Raw genomic sequence first — 18,979 nt, forward strand, 5'->3', positions numbered from 1 at the left:
ATGATGTTCCATTTCCGCCCCACATGCCTATTTATGATCTTCCCCTTTGGTGTCTATTGCAAAAAGGAAATTACAGGATTTCCTATTTGGGCTCAATTTAGGCCTGGTGGCGCCATCATCATATTGCTTCTTATTAAAATCATATTACTCCTTTCAACATTGGAGGCTGAGGCTAGGGGAAATGAAGGTGCTGGGGAAAGAAATGGAACTGGGCCTAAATTATGTTGCTAGGAGGCGCTGTTGCGACCGGAAGAGGTCGATGTGATGAGGACCATTTGACACAAACCTGAAACAGAAAAGAGAAATTCACGATTCTGAAATTCTATAAGCAACAGAAACCATAAGACATACGACGCCAGGAGATATTCATTTGTCTTCAACTTTGTATTTAGGGGAAGAAAAGAGAAACACGGAGTCATTGGTTGTGGATGTCACGCTAGAAAATCAGGGTAAGAGGAGAGGGATGGGCACGGACAAAACCCGCTGTCAGTCAGCCACTGCTGGGCACAGCTGTAGAAGCATGGCTTGCTTCACGAGTCAAATACTATTACCATGCCGCAAAATGTATTGAGGATGCACTGTTTGCCAGCCAGACTATTCTGCTACAATGTATCAAAGTGTAGGCTAGATGCGCTTGACTGTAATTTGTATCATGCCATGTAACGTTAATGAGTGGACTATAACACCGTACAGTGCTACTGTGTCTTCCACTAGCCGTGGCTGTTATTTACCTACTCTGGGGGAACCAATAATAAGACAGGATATTCACACTGACCCAGGTGACTTTTCATTACATCTATTCATCCATGAAATAACCACATTATCAGGAAAATGGAACTGGTGTTGCGGTAATTATCTGACCATACTTATTCTGGTCGAGATATTGGGTCAGTGGGGCATTCAATCCGGCTGCTTAATTATTTGATAATGAGGATCTCATTCATTCTCAATCAATGTGGGCTAACTACAGGTTTAAATCAAATATTGTGTATGTGTGTGCTTGTGTGCACCTTCATTGTCTTTGCTGACAAGCATTCCCTTAAAAGCAATCACATTGATCAGAAACATGATTCTTCATCATGCCTCTCAGAATAGAATAGCATGAGTGGAATGTGATGATTGTGTGAGATATACAGTGACTAAAGACAGAGCCCTCCTTGTGTTTGTTTGTCTGGCTCTTCCAGTTGTTCATAGCTTGACAGCAGATAGTGCCTAACCTCAGGCCTTCATGGTTCACACACACTGCAGAGCTTCTTGTTGTGTTGACATTTAGCCTACAGGCTTGATCACCTGGCTCCAGTGTCTTGTCAAATACCCTCTCTCGTTGGTTACTGTACCGCTCCATGACTGTTCTTCTGACTGTGTCTCTGTCGTTGGCTACTGTACCTCTCCATGACTGTTCTTCTGACTGTGTCTCTGTTGTAAGCAGCCGTTTTGAGAGGCTGGAGCCCAAACAAGGACATGGAGAGTTACGAGGACTTCTGTCTGCGGAGCCTGGCCAGACTGCAGACGGAGAGCCAGGGGAAGAGCCAAGGCCAACAGACAGGTTGTGAGCCAACTGGTCCTGTGGAAGCTCTCTCCTTCATCCACTTCCATGGAAGGGCTGTGCTCTCCCCCTTGGTAAGGACATAGTCTGGGGGAAAGGGCAGAAGGTGCGGAGAGCTGTATAGACCTAGACATAACATAAGGTCAGGGGTGGGAATGGAGTTGTGTCAAAGTGAAAACATGTTAACATGTTAAAATGTGTTTTTCTGTTTGTGAATTCCAGGATATTACAGTGTCTTTTTTTCCAATTCCTCCCCAGCGTTGGATGTACTGTAGATGTATACCATGGCATTGTTGAAAACTCCTTTCTGATGGTCTTGAAAGGCATTCCCTATAACGAACAGTATATCAGCACGGTAGAATTCAATGGCTTCAGTTCTTACAAGCTCTTTGAAATTTAAATCATTATTGGCATTGTTGATTTCGATTTTCATAATATCAAGCTAGGACTGATGGTTTGGTTAGCTAAACTAGCAAGGCTGTTTGCTTGGTTACCAAAGCAACTACGGTAGCTGTCTAGTAAACTTGCTATCTACTTCAGTGAATGTTGAACCCATTTGTACCTGCAAATGAATACATTTCAAGTGGCAAATGTGTTCAATTATAGCCATGGGATAAAAGGGCTAATTAACAAGGTGCTATGTGTTCTAAGAAAAATAATGTCACTCCTTGGAAGGTCAGTCCCACTCCGCTAGTGCGTCGTGGAACACACCTTCCACATCGTTCATTATTGTCCATAGGACTCATGCCCCTTGTTGATTATCCCTTAAGTACATTGTATATATTGTAGGCTAAATCCTAATCATAGTTATTATCCATGCATGTAATTCCAACCTTCTGCATAAAAGGTGAAGAAATGTTTGAGTTAAGTTAAGCATACTTATATCCAATTAGGATTCAGCCCAGTGAGCGCAGTTTGTTGTGATGGGGTTGACTTTGCTTTCTCCCATGACAACAACATGGTTCCCCAGGAGAGTTTGTGTATGTGTGGGTATTCTCCTGTCTGGGGTTTTGTAACTCTCAAGTTGCATGGTAACCAAATGCAATGATCCTTTGGTTTACAATGTGGCATTGTGAGCAATGGGCATTGAGTGGACACACACCATTATGCCCACACACACAACAAATATCTGGCTTAAACATTTTGTAATTCACATGTCTTAGAGAAAGAGTCACCATAAAAAACACGTCATTGTTTATTTTGTTAAATCACAGAGTATTGAAGGGGCAATCAATGGTTCAAAGCATATTCCCTGTCTGTAACGGTTTTCTTGGTGAGAAGGAGAGTCGGACCAAAATGCGGCGTGTCTATTGCAATCCATGTTTAATGAAGTAACACACTAAACACAAACACTATCAAAACAATAAACTTAACGAAAACCGAAACAGCCTATACTTGTGTAACCTAACACAGAACAATGACATCAGGACACTAAGGACAATCACCCACGACAAACTCAAAGAATATGGCTGCCTAAATATGGTTCCCAATCAGAGACAACGATAAACACCTGCCTCTGATTGAGAACCACTTCAGACAGCCATAGACTTAGCTAGAACACCCCACTAGCTACAATCCCCATACATACACACCACATACAAAAACCCATGCCACACCCTGGCCTGACCAAATAAATAAAGATAAACACAAAATACTTTGACCAGGGTGTGACACTGTCCCTGTTTGGGTAAAAATATGGGGATGGGGCTTGAGAAATGTAACCACTCAAATTCATAGACAGACGTGGCTGACCATCCATGATATAAACAGTGTAGTTTTAACTATGTTTTGAGGCTATATAGTGTTTGTTTCCAAACATTGGAGTCAAAACAAGCTTATTTTGGGGGTTCTAAAGGACTACTACAGCTGAACTAAACTCATAAGTTATATTCTTCAACAAACAATAGGTACATATAACTCATTTAAGTCCAAAAATTCATGCAACTACAGATTGCCCTTTTAGTCATCGCTGGATATGACACACACATCTTACCAATAAAACTCAATAGTAGCATCAGTCTGAATCAATGTATGACCACTTCATGAACTTAGTTTTATTGGAAAAAGTATCCCTCTTTGGCAGGGAGAGGAGAGCATCATTATGCCCCCTAAGAAATGTTACTTGTCCCCACCGGGGTGGGGGTGTTGTCTGATCCATGTTGTCTTACTGCTGCCTGATTACGTTTACTGGGAGGAGCTGTGTGAAGGAAATGTTTGTGAGAGTGGGGATAGAGAGGGGTGTGTGTTTGTGCATGCCTTGTGGGTTTGTGTGTGTGCATCTGTGCGTACGTGTGCAGGAGATGAGGTGGAAACTGAGCTGCACTTCCTCCTGCCAAATGTATGACCATATAGACACATACTTCCCTCAGATTACACAGACCCACAAATAATTTGAAAATAAATCAAATTTGGATAAACTCCCATATCTATTAGGTAAAATACATCACCACAGCAAGATTTGTGACCTGTTGCCACAAGAAAAGGGCAACCAGTGAAGAACAAACACCATTGTAAATACAACCTATATTTATGTTTATTTATTTTCACTTATGTACTTTAACTATTTGAACATTGTTATAACACTGTATATAGACATAATATAACATTTGAAATGTCTCTATTCCTTTGGAGCTTTTGTTGAGTGTAATGTTGACTGTTAATTTTTTATTGTTTATTTAACTTAATTTGGCAATGTAAACATACGTTTCCCATGCCAATAAAGCCCCTTGAATTGGAGAGAGAGATTTGAGAGAGAGAGATTTGAGAGCAGATTAGAGGGAAGGTCATTAGGCCTACTCTGGCTCTGTCCCACATTCCAGAACTTGACTGTTGTGTTCTAAGGAAGAAGAACCCTACACTCTTAGAAAAAAAGGGTTGCAAAAGGGTTCTTCAGCTGTCCCCATAGGAGAAACCTTTTTGGTTCCAGGTAGAATCCTTTTGGGTTGTATGTAGAACCCTCTGTAGAAAGGGTTCTACATGGAAACTCAGACAAGGAGACTGGGATGAGGTAACCAAGGTATTGATTTGAACACACGGGGAACATGGGGTGCAGGCTAGGGCAAGCTCGGGCGGGTTGCAGGAAGCCAGGTGCGGCGGCTGAGGCTGGAGCGAGGGGAGTTGAGACTGGGTAAGCGGGTCCGGAGAGGAATCCAAGGATGCAGTGGAGTGGGGGGGAGGGGGGGGTCCAGGACAGAGTAGCAGGATTGACAAGACGTGGGACTGGAGACAGGGGCCAGAGTCAGAGCGTGCAGAACTGTAGCGGAGAGGAAAACGGTGTCAGGTAAGAGAAAACAGGCATAACACGAAAACAGGATCTAAGCAGGTACAAACCGCTAAAAACAGAGGTTATGATCCGGCAGCGTGAAAGTGGCAGGCATGAGTATTTGTAGAGGTCTTGATTATGGAACGGGTTGCAGCTGGTGGGGTTCTGGTCTGCCTCCAGCACACCTGTCTCCGACCACACAATCACACACACACAGAGAGAGGAAGAGGTGGCAGGTTAGGGAGACACAGGATGAGAAGTATAGGGCGTGGCAGGAGCAGAGGTAACATATAGGGACAGTCGAAGAACCCTTTGAGGTTCTAGATAGAAAAGATTTTGCTAAGTGTAATATAAACATTGTCACATGGATTCCGAGAGACCCAGGCGAGAATGTGTGTTGGTGCATGCGCGCCTGTCTGTGTTTGTCTTTATCTGACTATGTATGTATTCTTGTTTGTGTGTGTGTCTCTCTGACTGTGTGTGTTTATTGTGATCCATCCTCAGCTGAGTGTGGAGCAGCGCAGCGAGATGTCCCAGTACAGACAGAGGGCTGCCCAGCTGGAGGTGGACAGACATGCACTACGCAGCAGCAGCCTGCTGGCCAGGGTTCAGGACATCCTGGACAGTGCTCAGGTCAGTCTCAGACAACCATTTCCCAAAGACTCCAACCACCCAAGCCGTAGACCAATAATCATCAACTAGATTAGCTGGATGGTTGTGGGAACATATTTCCCATATTAAAATCACTTGGAGCTGATTTCCTTGTGTTTTTACAGTTTAAAAAAAATCTCCAACAATGAAAATTCAAGAAACATTTTTTTTTTGCTCAGAAATTTGGGGGGCCAAGTAAACCACCAGCTAGGGGAACCCTGCCATAGACTGTTCTCTCTGCTTCCACATGGCAAGCGGTACTGGTGCATCAAGTCTGACACCAACAGGTTTCTGAACAGCAAAATACACTATCTAACGAAATGGCTACACGGACTATCTGAGTTGAGCTTTGTATTTTATTCTTATTTTTGCACTGACTATGCACACTCACAGGGCCCTACACACTCACAGGGCCCTACACACTCACAGGGCCCTACACACTCACAGGGCCATACACACTCACAGGGCCCTACACACTCACAGGGCCCTACACACTACGCACACTGATACTCCAACACACTACGCACACTCACAGGGCCCTACACACACTGATACTCCAACACACATACAAACACTCACTGATACTCCGACACACATACAAACACTCACTGATACTCCGACACACATACAAACACTCACTGATACTCCAACACACATACAAACACTCACTGATACTCCGACACACATACAAACACTCACTGATACTCCGACACACATACAAACACTCACTGATACTCCAACACACATACAAACACTCACTGATACTCCAACACACATACAAACACTCACTGATACTCCAACACACATACAAACACTCACTGATACTCCAACACACATACAAACACTCACTGATACTCCAACACACATACAAACACTCACTGATACTCCAACACACATACAAACACTCACTGATACTCCAACACACATACAAACACTCAGTGATACTCCAACACACATACAAACACTCACTGATACTCCAACACACATACAAACACTCACTGATACTCCAACACATATGCAAACACTCACTGATACTCCGACACACATACAAACACTCACTGATACTCCAACACACATACAAACACTCACTGATACTCCAACACACATACAAACACTCACTGATACTCCAACACACATACAAACACTCACTGATACTCCAACACACATACAAACACTCACTGATACTCCAACACACATACAAACACTCACTGATACTCCAACACACATACAAACACTCACTGATACTCACACACATACAAACACACACTGATACTCCAACACACATACAAACACACACTGATACTCCAACACACATACAAACACTCACTGATACTCCAACACACATACAAACACTCACTGATACTCCGATACACATACAAACACTCACTGATACTCCAACACACATAATATACACACTGATACTCCGACACACATACAAACACTCACTGATACTCCAACACACATACAAACACTCACTGATACTCCAACACACATACAAACACTCACTGATACTCCAACACACATACAAACACACACTGATACTCCAACACACATAATATACACACTGATACTCCAACACACATAATATACACACTGATACTCCAACACACATAATATACACACTGATACTCCAACACACATAATATACACACTGATACTCCAACACACATAATATACACACTGATACTCCAACACACATAATATACACACTGATACTCCAACACACATAATATACACACTGATACTCCAACACACATACAAACACTCACTGATACTCCGACACACATACAACCACACACTGATACTCCAACACACATACAAACACTCACTGATTTGCTCACACACACCTACAAACACTCACTGATACTCCAACACACATACAAACACTCACTGATTTGCTCACACACACATACAAACACTCACTGATACTCCAACACACATACAAACACTCACTGATTTGCTCACACACACATACAAACACTCACTGATACTCCAACACACATACAAACACTCACTGATACTCCAACACACATACAAACACTCACTGATACTCCAACACACATAATATACACACTGATACTCCAACACACATAATATACACACTGATACTCCAACACACATAATATACACACTGATACTCCAACACACATAATATACACACTGATACTCCAACACACATAATATACACACTGATACTCCAACACACATAATATACACACTGATACTCCAGCACACATAATATACACATACAGTACATTGGTAAAGTATTCAGACGTCTTGACTTTTTCCACGTTTTGTTCTGTTACAGCTTTATTCTAAAACGGATTAAATCGATTTTCGACAATCAACAATCTACACATAATACCCCATAATGACAAAGCAAAAATAGTTTTGGGGTAATGTTTGCAAATCACATTTACATAAGTATTCAGACCCTTTACTCAGTACTTTGTTGAAGCACCTTTGGCAGCGATTACAGCCTTGAGTCTTCTTGGGTAGTTATAAAGGGAGAAGGGTGCTTGTTATAAAGGGAAAAGGGTGCTTGTTATAAAGGGAGAAGGGTGCTTTTTTGGACGCAGCCCCATATCTGATTATTTGTGTTAATTCCCCTCTTCTCTCTGCCTCTCTTACTACAGGTGGACAAAGTACCAGAGATGGAGGGTAAAATGGATCTACCAACTCCGCCATATTGCCTTTCCCCAAAACCTGAGACAGTGAATGGCTACACCCTGGTGACAGACTCCCCTGGGCTACCCAGGGGTGGTGGTGTGGTTGAGCTACACATTACGGATCGGCCCACCACCCCTCCACCTGAGTCTCCCATAGTCCTGAATGGGTACAGGGCAGAGGAGAGAGAGAAGCAGATAGAGGAGGAGAGGTGGGAGGTAGAGGAGGAGATAGGGTGCGGACAGGATGTGAGTTTCCAGAGCCTTCTGAGGAGGTCGAGGGAGTATGTGGAGAGAGAGCAGGCCCAGAGGGGGTCAAAGGTGATCGGCAGGGTCACTTCCACCACCCTGTCTGCGGAGAGCCTCTCTGACAAGGAGAACGAGAGCCGCAGTCCTCTGGGAGAGATGAAATCTGAACAGGGGTACAGCCTGCGCCACAGTCCGCTAAACCCACCTCAGACCCAGGCCCACATCCAGCACCAGAGTCAGTATCCTGGCCAAGCGCAAGCCCAGTACCAGGCTGTGTGTGACCCATATGACTCTCGGTTTAGCTGCCTCTCATCTGGCCTCCCCGACCCTTATGCCCTCCTGCCCAGCCCTGAACCCAGCATGAGTCCCCGCCCCCACCGCCGCCAACCACGTCCAGTGTCCACTGGTAACATCATGATCTCCTTCCCCATTGGCTCGGCAGACCTCATCCCCAGAGGGCTAGTGGGGAGGCACCAGGAGAGCACTGTTGTCATGGCGACGGGGGTGATGAGGTCACCGGAACGGGGGTCAGGCGTCAGTGACGGTAGTAGTCGTCGTGGCAGCCAGTGTGGCACCAGCCCGGTCCAGGAGAAGAGCTGCAGCCCAGTCAGTACCTCCGGAACTGGTTCACATGGGCATCATGACATCATCAGCTCCGGGTTTCGCCGGCGCTGCCACACCCTAGACAGCCAGCTCCACTCCTCCCATTCTGCCTCAGGACCTGGCATGGACCGCAGCCAGGAGAGGCTCCCGCGCTTCATGGGGGGAGTGCCTCGTTTTGCCCCGAGCCGTAGGAGCCCCGCGGTCCCCCTGAATCAGTCCTATGAGGTGGAGAACCCCTCGGCAACGCTGATAAGGCCCCACGTGAGACCCTTGACCCCTGACCTCTCTCCTTGCCAGATGAGGCTGGATCCTGAGGGGCCTCAGGGGCCCCATGATGGACGGATCACACCCAGCTCTTCCCTAGAGGAGCAGGACAGTAAGACAGGTGAGATAGAGAGATCGTTGTAACGTAGTGTGTATGATATAAGAGAGTGTTATGAAGAAAACTATACAGGGCAGTCTGTACTCTGTGATTAATTTGTCTTCAATGTAAAGTCCACTACTTTTTGTGCAATCATTGAAAATAATTGTGTGTGTGTGTGCGTTCATGCATGTGTGTGTGTGTGTGTGTGTGTGTGTGTGTGTGTGTGGTATGTGCGCTTGTATGTGTACGACCGGCCGTGCGTTTATGTGTCTTTTCTTTTGTGTGTGTGTGTTTCAGAGGAGACCCAGCGACGTGTGAGTGCTCTGGAGGAGATGCAGAGGCGTCTGGAGGAGGAGCATGCCCTGCAGATGTCTCTTCTCATGGCTGAACAGGAGAGAGAACAACAGCGCCTCTGTCAGGTCAGGACATGGAACCATAGCATGTTGACCCTGCCCAATGTATCAAAACCCACATTTGTCACTATTCTTCCACAACTATCAGCATTCCTTCCTAGTTTGTGATATTATATATAGTATATGCAGACAGAATGTCACACAGAGAATTGAACTTTAAAGCTACAGTCTGGGATTTGGGAAGCTGTTTCTTGGATGTCATGGCCTGTCTGTCCCTGCATCTAGAGCTCTGTGTAGTATGAATTTGAGAGGGGTTACATTTCCCTAGCCCCACCCCTCAGCTGTATACCAAAACAAGTGTTTTTGAATCCCAGAATGTGGCTTTAAGTTCCATAAGTTTGAATATGTTAGCATTTGTAAAGTGTTTTGTTTGGCTGCTGTAGAGAAGTGACTGTTCAATCCTCAATACTACACATCCGTCACGGGACAACGCTCCTGTGTGTGTGTGTGTGTGTGTGTATATGTGTGTATATGTGTGTGTGTGTGTGTATATGTGTGTATATGTGTGTTTCTCTGTGTCTTTATTAGGAGCTGGATGAGAAGGGGAAGAGGCTGAGAGAGCAGGGGTGTGGCCGGCTCCTGAGTGGGGACGGTGGACTCAGTCCTTTCTGCCCTGGCCTTAGCCCCACCCTGAGTGCTACTGATAGGTCACCTAGACACAGTGTACACAGCATGGGTAGGTGGACTGTGGCATGGAAGAATAACTCACACACCCAAACCATCACCTTGGTAGATGTCATTGGGTTGAAGCATGGGGAAATATTACTATTTTTTCTACTATTTGAAATAGGGAGGTGCTTTACAAAACCCTTAGGGTGTTTGTTTTTTACCTCTCCTCCACTTGTACATTTATTTTGTCTTTTAATTCTCATCTTCATATTGTATTTGATTTTTTATGTGCAAATTCATCGATAAAATACAGACCTAACTGTTGACACAATACATGTATATACTACAACAATGGTTCCCCTGTAGGTCTCAGAAATGTAAAGCCATCTTGGTAACATGAGTTGTTTATTGTTTGTTTACCTGTTTCTGTGTGAATGTAATGTGTAAAGGGTTTCTTTCCCCTCTCTCTCCAGGTTTCTCCTCTCCACTGAGCTCTAGTGATCCCTCTCCCTCCATGCAGCCTCCTGTCTACCTCTGGGGGCCCACCTGGGGGGCCAGCAAGCCCCGGGGAAGGCTCAGTCAGGTGCTTGTGTGTTTGTGTGTATGTGTGTGCTTCTACATACAGTATATGTGTGTGGTTTCCAACTGTTGGTGCTACCTCTTGTCTCCATTTCCAGAATCATGTTCGATGTATATGTGTGTTTCATTGTATTATATTAAATATATTGTATGATAAAACAATCTTCTCTTGACTGAGTGTAAGTTGATTTCCACTATTCCTTACTATGCTACTGATCCTCACTCAGGTTGTGACAGTTGAACAGCAGAGGGCGCTGTGTCGTCTGGGAGCCATCAGTTGTGGGTTCCTCACCCGCAGACTGCTCCAGACAGAGAAGGTGAAACAGCTGCGCCAGACCATTCAGGTGAGAGCACTCTTATATCTGCACACATAAACACACACGTATACACAGTGTAGATGTATATAATACTATACAGTGTAGGTATGTAGGGGAATAGAAACTTAATCATAATGGAACTGAAACACAGTCATATTGGACTTTGACTGATTTAAAGACGATCACCTTTATTAATTAATCATTTCAATGGTATGGTTTTAGGACACGCAAGAGTTCATCTGCTCGTTCCAGACTGAAGCTCCACAGAAGAGGGGATCCATCTCAGCACAGGACCTGTCTCTGCAGGAGAGAGTCAGGGCACAGGTAACACTCAGAGAGAGAGAGACAAACACACACACACACACACACACACACACAGAAAGTGGAACCGGATGACTACGAGTATTGATTATATTGTATGTGTGTCCCCTCCTTCAGTTGCGTGCGGCTCGATATGACATCCATGACATCTTCTTTGAGATGCCCCTGGAGGAGAGGCTGGCTCTGCTGCAGCTGGACAGAGAGGTCCGCACAGAGAAGAAGCTACGAGAAATGGTAACCTGACTGGACATTTCACCTTTCAATCACAGACTTGGACCAACCACAACACACTGAGTGGGACTTTTAACTGTCAGTCACACAAATAGGCCAATCATAACAGAAGGACTTAAACTTTGTCACTCTCACAGTAATAAATCACAAAAACAAGTGTCAAGTCCCTTAGAAAAGTGACCTTAGACAAAACATTATTTAACTTTTTAAAGCAGAGCCTAGCTTGACCCTAAGGCCGCAGCCTGGCAGAGACAAATAAAGAGTTTATTTCCAAAACGCTATATCCACAATTTTTCACATTTGTGTTTTTTCGCCACAAATGATAACTTTTAGGTACCTTCACAATTTTTAATTCATAGATTTTAAGTGTGTATTAAAATTATTTTTAATTGTTTAACTGGAATGCAATGTTCATATACTGTATATTTGACTGTGACTAGCTATCTTAAGATGAAGGCACTAACTGTAAGTCACTCTGGATAAGAGCATCTGCTAAATGATGAAAATATCAAATGTAAATGCTTTACATACAGATCTCATAAATGTTTTTAAATTTGGATGTCACAAATGTATCACTTGTACAGTTCTTTATAAAAAAAATATATTTGTTTGTGTATAATCTAGCAGTATTGCTTACTGACCCTGGCCTAATACATACTGACCCTGGCCTAATACTTACTGACCCTGGCCTAATACTTACTGACCCTGGCCTAATACTTACTGACCCTGGCCTAATACATACTGACCATGGCCTAATACTTACTGACCCTGGCCTAATACATACTGACCCTGGCCTAATACTTACTGCCCCTGGCCTAATACATACTGACCCTGGCCTAATACTTACTGACCCTGGCCTAATACATACTGACCCTGGCCTAATACTTACTGACCCTGGCCTAATACATACTGACCATGGCCTAATACTTACTGCCCCTGGCCTAATACATACTGACCCTGGCCTAATACTTACTGACCCTGGCCTAATACATACTGACCATGGCCTAATACTTACTGACCCTGGCCTAATGCTTACTGACCATGGCCTAAAACATACTGACCCTGGCCTAATACATACTGACCCTGGCCTAATACATACTGACCCTGGCCCAATCAAATAAAATCAAATAAAATGTATTTATATACCCCTTCGTACATCAGCTGATATCTCAAAGTACTGTACAGAAACCCAGTCTAAAACCCCAAACAGCAAGCAATGCAGGTGTAGAAGCACGGTGGCTAGGAAAAACTCCCTAGAAAGGCCAAAACCTAGGAAGAAACCTAGAGAGGAGCCAATCTATGTGGGGTGGCCAGTCCTCTTCTGGCTGTGCCGGGTGGAGATTATAACAGAACATGGCCAAGATGTTCAAATGTTCATAAATGACCAGCATGGTCCAATAATAATAAGGCAGAACAGTTGAAACTGGAGCAGCAGCACGGCCAGGTGGACTGGGGACAGCAAGGAGTCATCATGTCAGGTAGTCCTGAGGCATGGTCCTATGGCTCAGGTCCTCCGAGAGAGAGAAGGAAAGAGAGAATTAGAGAGAGCACACTTAAATTCACACAGGACACCAAATAGAACAGGAGAAGTACTCCAGATATAACAAACTGACCCTATGCCCCCGACACAAACTACTGCAGCATAAATACTGGAGGCTGAGACAGGAGGGGTCAGGAGACACTGTGGCCCCATCCGAGGACACCCCCGGACAGGGCCAAACAGGAAGGATATAACCCCACCCACTTTGCCAAAGCACAGCCCCCACACCACTAGAGGGATATCTTCAACCACCAACTTACCATCCTGAGACAAGGCTGAGTATAGCCCACAAAGATCTCCGCCACGACACAACCCAAAGGGGGGGCGCCAACCCAACGCAGACAGGATGATCACATCAGTGACTCAAAATACTTACTTACTAATACTTACTGACCCTGGCCTAATACCTACTGACCCTGGCCTAATACTTACTAACCCTGGCCTAATACTTATTGACCCTGGCCTAATACATACGGACCCTGGCCTAATACTTACTGACCCTGGCCTAATACATATGGACCCTGGCCTAATACTTACTGACCCTGGCCTAATACTTACTGACCCTGGCCTAAAACATACGGACCCTGGCCTAAAACATACTGACCCTGGCCTAATACTTACTGACCCTGGCCTAATACATACAGACCCTGGCCTAATACATACAGACCCTGGCCTAAAACATACTGACCCTGGCCTAAAACATACTGACCCTGGCCTAATGCTTACTGACCCTGGCCTAATACATACTGACCGTGGCCTAAAACATACTGACCCTGGCCTAAAACATACTGACCCTGGCCTAAAACATTCTGACCCTGGCCTAAAACATACTAACCCTGGCCTAAAACATACTGACCCTGGCCTAAAACATACTGACCCTGGCCTAAAACATACTGACCCTGGCCTAAAACATACTGACCCTGGCCTAAAACATACTGACCCTGGCCTAAAACATTCTGACCCTGGCCTAAAACATACTAACCCTGGCCTAAAACATACTGACCCTGGCCTAAAACATACTGACCCTGGCCTAAAACATACTGACCCTGGCCTAAAACATACTGACCCTGGCCTAAAACATACTGACCCTGGCCTAAAACATTCTGACCCTGGTCTAAAACATACTGACCCTGGCCTAAAACATACTGACCCTGGCCTAAAACATACTGACCCTGGCCTAAAACATTCTGACCCTGGCCTAAAACATACTAACCCTGGCCTAAAACATACTGACCCTGGCCTAAAACTTACTGACCCTGGCCTAAAACATTCTGACCCTGGCCTAAAACATACTAACCCTGGCTAAAAACATGTTTACCCTGGTCTAAAACTTACGGACCCTGGCCTAAAACTTACTGACCCTGGCTTAAAACTTACTGACCCTGGCCTAAAACATACTGACCCTGGCTAAAAACATACTGATCCTGGCCTAAAACATACTGACCCTGGCCTAAAACTTACTGACCCTGGCCTAAAACTTACTGACCCTGGCCTAAAACATTCTGACCCTGGCCTAAAACATACTGACCCTGGCCTAAAACATACTGACCCTGGCCTAAAACATACTGACCCTGGCTAAAAACATACTAACCCTGGCTAAAAACATGTTTACCCTGGTCTAAAACTTACGGACCCTGGCCTAAAACATACTGACCCTGGCTTAAAACTTACTGACCCTGGCCTAAAACATACTGACCCTGGCTAAAAACATACTGACCCTGGCCTAAAACATACTAACCCTGGCCTAAAACATTCTGACCCTGGCCTAAAACATACTGACCCTGGCCTAAAACATACTGACCCTGGCCTAAAACATGTTTACCCTGGTCTAAAACTTACGGACCCTGGCCTAAAACATACTGACCCTGGCTAAAAACATGTTTACCCTGGCCTAAAACTTACGGACCCTGGCCTAAAACATACTGACCCTGGCTAAAAACATGTTTACCCTGGTCTAAAACTTACGGACCCTGGCCTAAAACATACTGACCCTGGCTAAAAACATGTTTACCCTGGTCTAAAACTTACGGACCCTGGCCTAAAACATACTGACCCTGGCTAAAAACATGTTTACCCTGGTCTAAAACTTACGGACCCTGGCCTAAAACATACAGACCCTGGCTAAAAACATACTGATCCTGGCCTAAAACATACTAACCCTGGCCTAAAACATACTGACCCTGGCCTAAAACATACTGACCCTAGCCTAAAACATACTGACCCTGGCCTAAAACATACTGACCCTGGCCTAAAACTTACTGACCCTGGCCTAAAACATACTGACCCTGGCCTAAAACATACTGACCCTGGCCTAATACATACTGACCCTGGCCTAAAACATACTGACCCTGGCTAAAAACATACTGACCCTGGCTTAAAACTTACTGACCCTGGCCTAAAACATACTGACCCTGGCTAAAAACATACTGATCCTGGCCTAAAACTTACTAACCCTGGCTAAAAACATGTTTACCCTGGCCTAAAACTTACTGACCCTAGCCTAAAACATACTGACCCTGGCCTAAAACATACTGTTGATGATTCTGATGTGTAACTGTATCTGACAATCTGCTGGCTGTGTGTGTGTGTGTGTGTGTGTCTGTGCGTGTGGTCGATAGGAGAAAGCCAAGAGTCCTAATGACAGAGTGCTGTCTGCTGCCACACAGAGGTCACTGGACAGGAAGAAGAGGTGAGGGGGTTGAGTCCTGTGGGACTGGTTAGATGATGGATCTGTAATCAAACCAGATGCCTTATTCAGATTTGTACCAGAAGATCAGACTATGATAACATATCACAAATATATTTATTTGGCTGACATTATTGAGGTAGAAGCATAATTATTCTGATGTGTATGGTTATGTTCTCTCAGGGTGGGTGAGTCTCCAGGACAAGCCAGGAAAGTACAGAAGAAGCCAAAGAGCCCTCCCACTAACAGGTACAGTAGACAGCAAGGAGTCTGACTGCACATAAGTGGCTCTTACTGTCTCCTATACTTCTCATCTCTGACTGTCTCCTATACTTCACATCTCTTACTGTCTCCTATACATCACATATCTTACTGTCTCCTATACTTCTCATCTCTGACTGTCTCCTATACTTCACATATCTTACCGTCTCCTATACTTCACATCTCTTACTGTCTCCTATACATCACATATCTTACTGTCTCCTATACTTCTCATCTCTGACTGTCTCCTATACTTCACATATCTTACTGTCTCCTATACTTCACATATCTTACTGTCTCCTATACTTCTCATCTCTGACTGTCTCCTATACTTCTCATATCTGACTGTCTCCTATACTTCGCATATCTTACTGTCTCCTATACTTCTCATCTCTGACTGTCTGCTATACTTCACATATCTTACTGTCTCCTATACTTCTCATCTCTGACTGTCTCCTATACTTCACATATCTTACTGTCTCCTATACTTCTCATCTCTGACTGTCTCCTATACTTCACATATCTTACTGTCTCCTATACTTCACATATCTTACTGTCTCCTATACTTCACATATCTTACTGTCTCCTATACTTCACATATCTTACTTTCTTTCTATATTAAAAAAAGCTGTACATATGAAATAGTTATCCTCCAGATAGGGGAAAGTGTTTTCGGTGTCAGTACAGGTCAGTGGTACACTATCTATCTGCCCTTTCTGTATTTCTCACCTCATCACTCTCTCTCCCCCTCAGGATCCTGAAGCCAAGTCAGGGTCAGAATGCCTCTGTCCCAGGTCAGCCAAACCGACAGGGGTGAGTACAGTCTCCAACATTTCTCTACTTCTCCCCCTCTCTTTATTTCTCTGCCCTTCTTCTTTAATTCCTTAACGCATACAAAATAAAAAATACAACTATAATTTATAATGAATAAAAATCACCCCATCTCTCCCCTCTCTCTGTCTGTCAATCTAAGTCTGTCTGTCAGGAGCTGGTACAGAAATACCCCGGAGGACAGAGTGAGGCGCTCAGACAGCCTGAAGAAGCAGAACTCCCTGGGCTAACTGATTCCTCCCTCAGTCCCTCTATGAACCCTCACTCCCTGACCCTTGACCTCTGAGCCGTCTATCGGCCCCATGTTCCACTATGGTTCGACCACCACCAATGCTACTAGTCTCTCTACCCTCCCTCTGACCTCCCTCTAACCTCCCTCTGACCTCCCTCTAACCTCCCTCTGAAGGTTCAGTCCAGTGCTCTCTGCCCATCGAACACCCTACCAAATGTATTGTTACTATAGTTACATAGATTTTCTACTATTACAAACTTATAAACAGTTCATGTATCCCTTAGGTGTGAATGCTGCTGTGCACTCTTGTGCCAAGATAATTCATGCATTAATGCTGCTAGATAGCCATATTTGCTGCTTAACTTGCAAAGACTTTGTAGCTAGAGGCCTTCAGTAGTGGATATGTAGTAGGGAGAAGGACTCATGAAGAAGCATTACAAAAGTAAAGGAAGTAGATTCCATTAGTTAGCGGTCTGGATTGTCTTCTGACAGGTGGCGGCATTCCTCCTCTCATTTTTTAATGTAAAAAAAATGTCATCTTTATTTAACCAGGCAAGTTAGAACAAATCCTTATTTACAAGGACGGCCTACCCCGGCCAAACCCGGACGACGCTGGCCAAGTTAGAACAAATCCTTATTTACAACGACGGCCTACCCCGGCCAAACCAGGACGAAGCTGGCCAAGTTAGAACAAATCCTTATTTACAACGACGGCCTACCCCGGCCAAACCAGGACGAAGCTGGCCAAGTTAGAACAAATCCTTATTTACAACGACGGCCTACCCCGGCCAAACCAGGACGAAGCTGGCCAAGTTAGAACAAATCCTTATTTACAACAACGGCCTACCCCGGCCAAACCAGGACGACGCTGGGACAATTGTGCGCCGCCCTTTGGGACTCCCAATCACGGCCGGGTGTAATGCAGCCTGGATAACCACAACATAGTCGTCAACATAGCCGTGGCGTTATCTGACATAAGACAATGAGAGGTTTGTTGTTAATCACACCGCCAGCCTTTCCAGACACAGAAACACCTCAGAAATAGAGATCATTGTGTGATTACCCAGCTTTAACCCTTGCTATAGTAGCCATCTCCCTCTGCTGGTAGTCACAGATAGTTGCCATGTAAAAAAAGGTATTTTAAACATACAGTATTTATTTCTTATATAGTTTTTGTTAAAGCGCCCTGTCACTATAATACATGGTGCTGAACTCTCAGCTCTGTGTGAAGTCTGGAACATTTCAAATTGGTTTGTGTGTGATGTGTGCAATTTGAAAATATCAATGTGTTTTGCTGCAAAACGTCACAGCCAAATGAAAGAATGAATGTACTATTGTCTTATTTTACACTGTACCAAGAGAAACATGCTTTGGTTTCAGATGGTTTGTTTATCCGGCATGTTTGAGCTGTAGCTGACAGACAAACCTCTGTCTCTGGAGAGTATTTAGAATATCCCATACAGAAATGTAGCTGACAGACAAACCTCTGTCTCTGTAGAGTATTTAGAATATCCCATACAGAAATGTAGCTGGCTTTCACAAACAAACATGACTGAGATACCTGGAATATCTGAAATCTGCCAGTGTATATGAGAGGATTTACAGAGAAAACATTAAC

General features: G+C 44.4%; 1 protein-coding gene across 1 annotated transcript; it reads left to right on the forward strand.

Annotated features, from left to right (window-relative positions):
* The first annotated feature begins 181 nt into the window (after nucleotides 1–181).
* On the forward strand, nucleotides 182–17,999 carry LOC110486947 (centriolar coiled-coil protein of 110 kDa). The gene is made up of 14 exons (XM_036941712.1): nucleotides 182–449; nucleotides 1,430–1,620; nucleotides 5,313–5,441; nucleotides 8,096–9,362; nucleotides 9,639–9,760; nucleotides 10,283–10,430; nucleotides 10,837–10,946; nucleotides 11,170–11,286; nucleotides 11,482–11,583; nucleotides 11,698–11,814; nucleotides 15,970–16,040; nucleotides 16,221–16,286; nucleotides 17,052–17,111; nucleotides 17,272–17,999. The coding sequence occupies exons 2-14, from the start codon at nucleotides 1,462–1,464 to the stop codon at nucleotides 17,357–17,359; spliced, it is 2,556 nt and encodes an 851-aa protein (XP_036797607.1). The 5' UTR covers nucleotides 182–449; nucleotides 1,430–1,461; the 3' UTR covers nucleotides 17,360–17,999.
* The last annotated feature ends 980 nt before the right edge of the window (nucleotides 18,000–18,979 follow it).

The sequence above is a fragment of the Oncorhynchus mykiss genome, chromosome 13 (assembly GCF_013265735.2).
Source record: "Oncorhynchus mykiss isolate Arlee chromosome 13, USDA_OmykA_1.1, whole genome shotgun sequence".
In the NCBI taxonomy this organism is placed as follows: domain Eukaryota; kingdom Metazoa; phylum Chordata; class Actinopteri; order Salmoniformes; family Salmonidae; genus Oncorhynchus; species Oncorhynchus mykiss.

Bases quoted from the DNA above. Each gene is read 5' to 3' on its own strand.
- LOC110486947 (XM_036941712.1), top strand. From the start codon at position 1,462: ATGGAGAGTTACGAGGACTTCTGTCTGCGGAGCCTGGCCAGACTGCAG. The intron at 5,442-8,095 runs GTCAGTCTCAGA...CTCTTACTACAG, and splicing joins ACATCCTGGACAGTGCTCAG to GTGGACAAAGTACCAGAGAT. The intron at 11,584-11,697 runs GTAACACTCAGA...CCCCTCCTTCAG, and splicing joins AGGAGAGAGTCAGGGCACAG to TTGCGTGCGGCTCGATATGA.